This window comes from Lolium perenne, chromosome 7 (assembly GCF_019359855.2).
Source record: "Lolium perenne isolate Kyuss_39 chromosome 7, Kyuss_2.0, whole genome shotgun sequence".
Classification (NCBI taxonomy): domain Eukaryota; kingdom Viridiplantae; phylum Streptophyta; class Magnoliopsida; order Poales; family Poaceae; genus Lolium; species Lolium perenne.
In genome coordinates, this window is record NC_067250.2 from 293,629,643 (window position 1) to 293,637,134 (window position 7,492).

The 7,492-nt window shown below is 50.0% G+C and overlaps 1 protein-coding gene across 1 annotated transcript; it reads right to left on the reverse strand.

The window, feature by feature from the left end:
* Nucleotides 1-5,919: 5,919 nt before the first annotated feature.
* On the reverse strand, nt 5,920-6,318 carry LOC139833981 (uncharacterized). Its single transcript, XM_071824362.1, has one exon. It carries the CDS (start codon nt 6,316-6,318, stop codon nt 5,920-5,922), a length of 399 nt encoding a protein of 132 aa, XP_071680463.1.
* Between the last annotated feature and the right edge of the window lie 1,174 nt (nt 6,319-7,492).

Sequence of the window (7,492 nt, forward strand, 5' to 3'; positions counted from 1 at the left end):
ATAGACCAGGCGCACAGATGGGCGCACGGAGGCGCCACAGGCAAGCCCCGTCCGGTCGGCAGTGCCACTCCTCCGTCAAACTCAACCCTCGTACTGTACAGCGGGCTACGAGCGTATCCCTATTTTTCTGCTGCTTGGGTGTCAGAGTATTGTCCTAGGTACACCAATCTTGGAGCACTTTCTGATGGTCCAGATGTCAGGAGCAAGTACACCCGGGAGCCAAAACTGCATCCCCTCTATCTATCTATCTATCTATCTATCTATCTATCTATCTATCTATTATTATTATTATTATTATATACTAAAAACAATATACAGTTGTCTAATAGAGCAACCTCGTTAAGCCACATCACCTAAATTATTTTAATATCTAGATCAAAAATATGCGGCCAAGATTTTATAAAAAGAAATAGTTATGTAACTAACATAGTCTAGGTTACATAACTGTTCAATCTGGTCTGCCACGATATATTATATTAAATAATATGAGAAAAGGAAAATCGGTAATGTCAACACATCTATTTGTATAGAACTCTAACTACCTCTGTTAAATTAAAATTTGTAAAAGAATAATTTCGTTGAAAAAGAAAACACCGATTGCAGAATTCATGCATCTTTGTCCTTTAGGCCTGCCTTCCATGCACGCCCAAAGCCCACCATACGATGCACGCTTCTCCTAAAACAATGCACGCACGCATCGCACATATCGCACATATGACTAGCATGTGCATGTAGTTTTGAGTGACTGCTACATGCTAGCTAAGTGGATATATGCCATGGACACATGCACAGCTAGCTGATGGTAACTCGCTTGACTCGGCATCAGATTGTCGTAGTTTTCATTGGTTCATCACGCCGCTGTCTAGGCATATTGATGACCGCTCCGATCAAGTGAGCATCTATTATACATGAAGATGAAGCATTGGAGGATACACCAACATGTCGTCTGATTCCTCTGATGACTCCAACTATGAGATGATCATGAGGAAGATGATAGAGCTGGCAACACGGTGCCGAGGTCACCGGTGACTAGCAGCGTCGAATCGGCAAATACGGGACTCTTTTCTTCTACGGGAACTATCCACTCTCAAGAAAATGCAAGAAACATCTCGCTCTCATCATGCGAATCAGAGTACATCGCCACCGTTATGTTGTGAATACACACAACACCGACGGGGACTCTTTCCTTCTACAGGAATTATCCACTCTCAAGAAAATGCAAGAAACATAACGTAGTCTCGCTCTCATCATGCAAATCAGAGTACATCGCCACCGTCACCGCGGTGTGCCATGGCGTCTGGCTTGGACGCTTACTTGGCCACCTGCTGGGATCCGATTTATCTCGTCGTCGATCTGCAAGTAGAAAAAATTCCGCGTTTCAATTGTGCAAGAACCCTATGTTCCATGACCGAAGCAAGCACACATAGGTGCGATACCACTTCATGAGGGGATGCATTGAGGATGGGTTTGCCTTGGTTCAACACATCGGCACCGAAGATCAACTCGTTGATTTCTTCACCAAGGCGCTTGGACGTGCTTGGTTTCAGGCACTTCGAGAGAAGATCAAGATCGCCGAGATTAAGTAAACACGCTGCACCTGGCATAGGGGGGATTGTTGTAATAAATCTAGAGCCGTGGTAGTTTAGGTGTCATTTTCCATCAGTTTCTTCAGTTAGGACTTAGCCGTTGTTTCCGTTAAGTTCAGCTCTAAGTTTGTTGGAAACTGACCGATTCTCGTGTAATGCGATCCATTTGTGGAATGGCACGAACAAAGTGGATTGTGGCTACGTGATTTCTATTGTAATCCGAATAAATAGAAGCAGGGAATGAGAAATCGGAAAAGTCGCAAGTTGTGTGCGGCGCAAAACCCTCGCTCTCACTCGTTCTCTATTCTTTCAAGTTCTACCCCACCTCCGATCAGGGTTAGGGACGACACAATTAGCCTTCCATGACGCCTTCCGATATGCCTCATCTGCATATTGCTGCTTACCAGATGGTAATGTTACCGCCGCTGCCTCTAGGCAAACACATCGTCACGTTCACGCGATCACTTGTAACAGGGAGCAAAGCTACCTTTTGCACGCAGAGACGATTGTAGCTCATGCTCACCCGGCACCAGGGTCAAGTCACGAATTGCTCATCACAAAGGCTGAAAGGCCCATATTTTTTTTATTTCCATGAAGAGTGGATAATACATTCTCTACCACGTCTCGTTGGACCGTTCCTACTCCGCCATCTGCGCGGCCTTCGTGGCTTCCTCGTCGTCTTGCTCCTCCTTCACCTCCGGCTTCACCTCGCGTTTCGGCATGGTGTATGCGTGGCGCGGTGCGAGGAGGGCATCGACCACACCGGCCCCGAGGAAGAAGAGTTCGAGGAGGACGAGTACGTCCTCCTTGACTGCCAGCGCGCCGAAGCCCGAGGGGATGGCGGCGGGGAAGGTGGCATCTCGAGTCGTGGGGCGGCCGTTGTGGATGCCGTCGACGACGTTCAGGAAGGTGCGCTCGGGAACGCCCCAGAAACGGATGCGCCCCTCCTTGTTCCATGTGTTCCTCCGGCCGACGAGGCTGTCAGTGTTGTTCATGTCGACGTCGTGCTGCGCCTGGGAGAAGTCCGCTCACCAGGCATAACGGAATTTTAAGATAAGAACATCATTGTCTCAACAAGAACAACATCATATAAACATATACTCTCTCCGTGCCAGAAAAAGATGTTATAGATTTATCTAAATTTTTAGATATATCTAGCAAAATTTTCTAAATTCCATGTATCTAATCACATCTAGATACATTTAATTTAGACAAATCCGCGACATTCTTTTGAAATGGAGGGAGCACGTAGATTATGAACATACCATCAGCAGATTTTATATCTAGAAATACTAGAAATTTTTAAAACAACAACTATACAATATTTTATATCAATATTGCTTATGTAGATTCTAAATGTTAATTGGTATAATTTTATGTTTTTTTTTCAAGGATACGTCATGGAGAGACGTATCTGGTTCATAGAAGAAGGGCCAGAAGGCCGGTGTACAACGCACCCTGGCACAGCCGCCAGATGGTGCAACCCCACTGCACCCACATAGGGTAGCGGCACACACTCTACGAGACTACTCGCGACATCTCCACTTACCCACGTCCAGCAGACTACCCCTAAACAGCCCAGCGGCACGTCACAACTCCGCTTCGTCTGAGATCCGGGTAACTACTTCGTACAAAGATGGAGTGGCGCCTTCGAAGACAATGTCGTTCCGATGACGCCAAAAGCACCAACACACCAGGGTGATAGCCGTCCACGGGTCCCGGTCCTTCCCCGGACCCCCCTGCTTCGACTGGAGCCAAGGAACGAAGCTCGTGTCGGCATGCGGCATCCAATGGAGCTTACCCCACCAACGCAAGCACGTCGCCCAAACTTGCCGTGTCAGGACGCAGCCAAGCAGGAGGTGGTCACGCGTCTCAGCCTCCTGGTCGCAGAAAGGGCAAGTAGTCGGGTGCGGGAGACCACGTCTACTCAATCTGTCCGCCGTCCAGCATCTGTTCTTGGCCGCCAGCCAAAGGAACACCCTGCAGTTTGGTGGAGCTCTAGATCGCCAAATCTGCACCGCTCCAGCCATCTCCACTCTCGCCCCGAACATCGCACGATAGCAAGAACGTGCAGAGTAGCAGTGATCATGCTCCCACCTCCATCGGAAAGCATCTTCCACGCCCTCATCAAGGGCAACCCCCGCCAGACGGTCTGCTAGTAGGAAAAGCTCGCTAACAGCCAACGTGCCCAGATCCGGGGGGACGTCGTCTAGACAGCTCCCGGCCAGACCCTCGCAAACCCGTCTCTGCCTGAGTGCGCTCTTCGGTACGGCCCCGAATAAGTTAGGCGCAAACTCACAGATCCGCCCATCTGGAAGCCAACTGTCAGTCCAGAAGAAAGTACTAGCCCCATCTCCCAGGACTGAGTATGTTGCCCCTTCAAAGAGCTGCCTCGCCATTTTGGGAACTTGAATGTTAAGCTCCTTCCACGGCTTGGAAACATCCGTCCGTTGCAGCCACAGCCATCTGGTCCTCAAAGCCAGGTTCATCATCCTGATGTTGGGGATCCCAAGACCACCCCATTCCTTAGGTGCGCAAACATTGTCCCACGCCACTAGACAATGGCCTCCCTTGACGTCCTTCCTTCCCTTCCAGAGGAAGCCTCTAATGATTTTCTCAATCGCGATGATGGTCTTGGCTGGCAAATCAAGCGACATCATGGCGAAAATGGGTATCTCCGAGAGCGTCGCGTGTACCAACTCCAGCCGTCCACCTCTATCAAGGAGTGAGGCCCTCCACCCAGGTAGCTTGTTTGCCACACTGTCCACAAGGTATTGCAGCTGGGCTGCAGTCAGCTTTCTCAGAGTGAGAGGTAGCCCAAGATATCTCAAGGGGAAAGGCTGCACAGGGCATTGGAGCTCCTGGTCCACGACAGCCAAGTCGGCGTCACTGCAGCGGATGAGATTTGCTGAGCACTTTTCCATGTTAACCCGCAAGCCCGAGGTGGCACCAAAATCTTCCACTATCCCAGTGAAGACCCTGAAGTCAAGCACAGAAGGGCGAAGGAAGGTGACCACATCGTCCCCGTACATAGAAGTACGCATCTGCATCCCCGCGGGCGCGAGCGGAGTGAGTAGCCCCACCCCAGCCGCCTTCTCAATCATCAGGTGTAGAATCTCCATGATCAGAATGAAGAGCTGTGGGGATAAGGGGTCCCCCTGACGCAGTCCACGCTTGTTGGCAATCCGTGCACCGGGAGTACCATTCAGCAAGACTCGGGTGGTCGCAGTGGAGAGGAGGGCACATATAGCAGCTAGGATCCTTTCCCCGAACCCAATCTTTCGGAGGACCTCAAGCAAGAGGGCCCAATCCACTGTGTCAAAAGCCTTGGTAATATCCAACTTCAAGAGGACTGCCGAGGTGGCGTTACTGTGGAGCTTGCGTGCCGTTCCCTGCACCATCATGAAATTGTCATGTATGCACCTTCCACGCACGAATGCACTCTGCTGCGACCCCACCATTTGAGGGAGGATAGGGGCAACCCTGTTAGCCAACACCTTAGCTACTAGCTTGGCCACACCATGAATCAGGCTAATAGGTCTGAAATCCCGGACTTCCTCCGCCCCTCCTTCTTTGGTAAGAGGGTGATGTAGGCTCCATTGATTGCTCCGAATCCACGACTATCCAGTCGAGATAGCGAGTTGAAAGCCGCCATGACATCATCCTTGATGATGCCCCAGCAGGTCCGGAAGAAACGGCCTGAGAAACCGTCCGGGCCGGGGCATTTGTCCATGGGCATGTCTCTGATGGCCTTCCACACCTCCTCCTCAGTGAACACTCCATCAATGTGGTGGAGGTCGAGGGAGGGGAGTCCAAGAAACTCCAGGTCAAGCGAGAAGGGCCTATCCACCGCCGTTCCTAAAAGCTGATCGAAGAAATCATCCACTGCTTCTGCCTTGTCAGCATGCTCAGTAACTCGCCTGTTGCCCACGACCAGATGGCCAATAAAATTCTTGCGTCGTCTGTGACTCGCGTGCAGATGGAAAAAACGGGTGCATGCATCCCCCTCTCGGAGCCAAAGAATACGGGAGAGCTGCCGAGCAATCGTCCTCTCCAGAGATGCCAGACCCAGGAGCTTCTTCTTTAGCAGGCGTCGAAGCGCCCTCTCCTGCGGCGACAACGGCCTAGATTCCATAGCAATGTCGAAGCGTAGGATCAACTCAGTGGCCATCAGAATCTGCAGCTTGATACTGCCAATAAACTTGGAGCTCCAACTGGCTAGCCTTTTCGCTGTGGCCCTGAGTTTCTGGTCTAGCCGCTTGAAGGGGTTTGGCTCGCAAGGTTGCATCGTCCACACTTCCCGGACCACCTCGAGGAAGCCGTCTACTTTGGGCTAGAAAGACTGAAACTGAAACCTACGGCCTCTGTGCAGGTCCGGTGCCAGGCTCAGTACCAGGGGGTAGTGATCAGATGGTCCACTTGACAAGGCTGATAAGAAAGCATCTGGGAATAGATCTTCCCAGTCCACAGTCGTGAAGACCCTATCCAGCTTCTCCAAAGTTGGTTGCGCGCGTTCATTGGACCAAGTGAACCTTCTTCCGTTCAGATACACCTCCTTGAGATCCAGGTTGGACAAGGTCCTTCTGAATCTGCCCATCATACGGCGATGCAGCACCGCTTGGTTTTTGTCCTGGGGGTCCACAATTAGATTGAAGTCCCCTGCTACCATCCATGGCCCTGCATGCAGATCGCGAATATCCTGGAGCTCTTGTAGGAAGGAGCACTTGTCCATGTCGCTCTGTGGCCCATAGACCCCGGTGAACCACCAACTATCACCACCACTACTGGTAATCCTCGCCGTGATGGCATTCTGTGTCAAATGAGGGTTGGAGACTGCTACTGATGCGTGTGGTTGGCACGTCCGTTGGGAACCCCAAGAGGAAGGTGTGATGCGCACAGCGGCAAGTTTCCCTCAGTAAGAAACCAAGGTTTAATCGGACCAGTAGGAGTCAAGAAGCACGTTGAAGGTTGATGGCGGCGAGATGTAGTGCGGCGCAACACCAGGGATTCCGGCGCCAACGTGGAACCTGCACAACACAACCAAAGTACTTTGCCCCAACGAAACAGTGAGGTTGTCAATCTCACCGGCTTGCTGTAACAAAGGATTAACCGTATTGTGTGGAAGATGATTGTTTGCAGAAAACAGTAGAACAAGTATTGCAGTAGATTGTATTTCAGTAAAGAGAATTGGACCGGGGTCCACAGTTCACTAGAGGTGTCTCTCCCATAAGACGAACAGCATGTTGGGTGAACAAATTACAGTTGGGCAATTGACAAATAAAGAGAGCATGACCATGCACATACATATCATGATGAGTATAGTGAGATTTAATTGGGCATTACGACAAAGTACATAGACCGCCATCCAACTGCATCTATGCCTAAAAAGTCCACCTTCAAAGTTATCATCCGAACCCCTCCGGTATTAAGTTGCAAAGCAACAGACAATTGCATTAAGTATGGTGCGTAATGTAATCAACAACTACATCCTTAGACATAGCATCAATGTTTTATCCCTAGTGGCAACAAGACAACACAACCTTAGAACTTTCTGCCACTGTCCCGGTGTCAATGCGAGCATGAACCCACTATCGAGCATAAGTACTCCCTCTTGGAGTTACAAGCATCTACTTGGCCAGAGCATCTACTAGTAATGGAGAGCATGCAAGATCATAAACAACACATAAGCATAACTTTGATAATCAACATAACAAGTATTCTCTATTCATCGGATCCCAACAAACGCAACATATAGAATTACAGATAGATGATCTTGATCATGTTAGGCAGCTCACAAGATCCGACAATGAAGCACAATGGGGAGAAGACAACCATCTAGCTACTGCTATGGACCCATAGTCCAGGGGTAGACTACTCACACATCACACCGGAGGCGACCATGGCGG

Excerpts from the sequence above, each read along its gene's own strand:
- LOC139833981 (XM_071824362.1), bottom strand. The coding sequence starts at position 6,318 with ATGGACAAGTGCTCCTTCCTACAAGAGCTCCAGGATATTCGCGATCTG.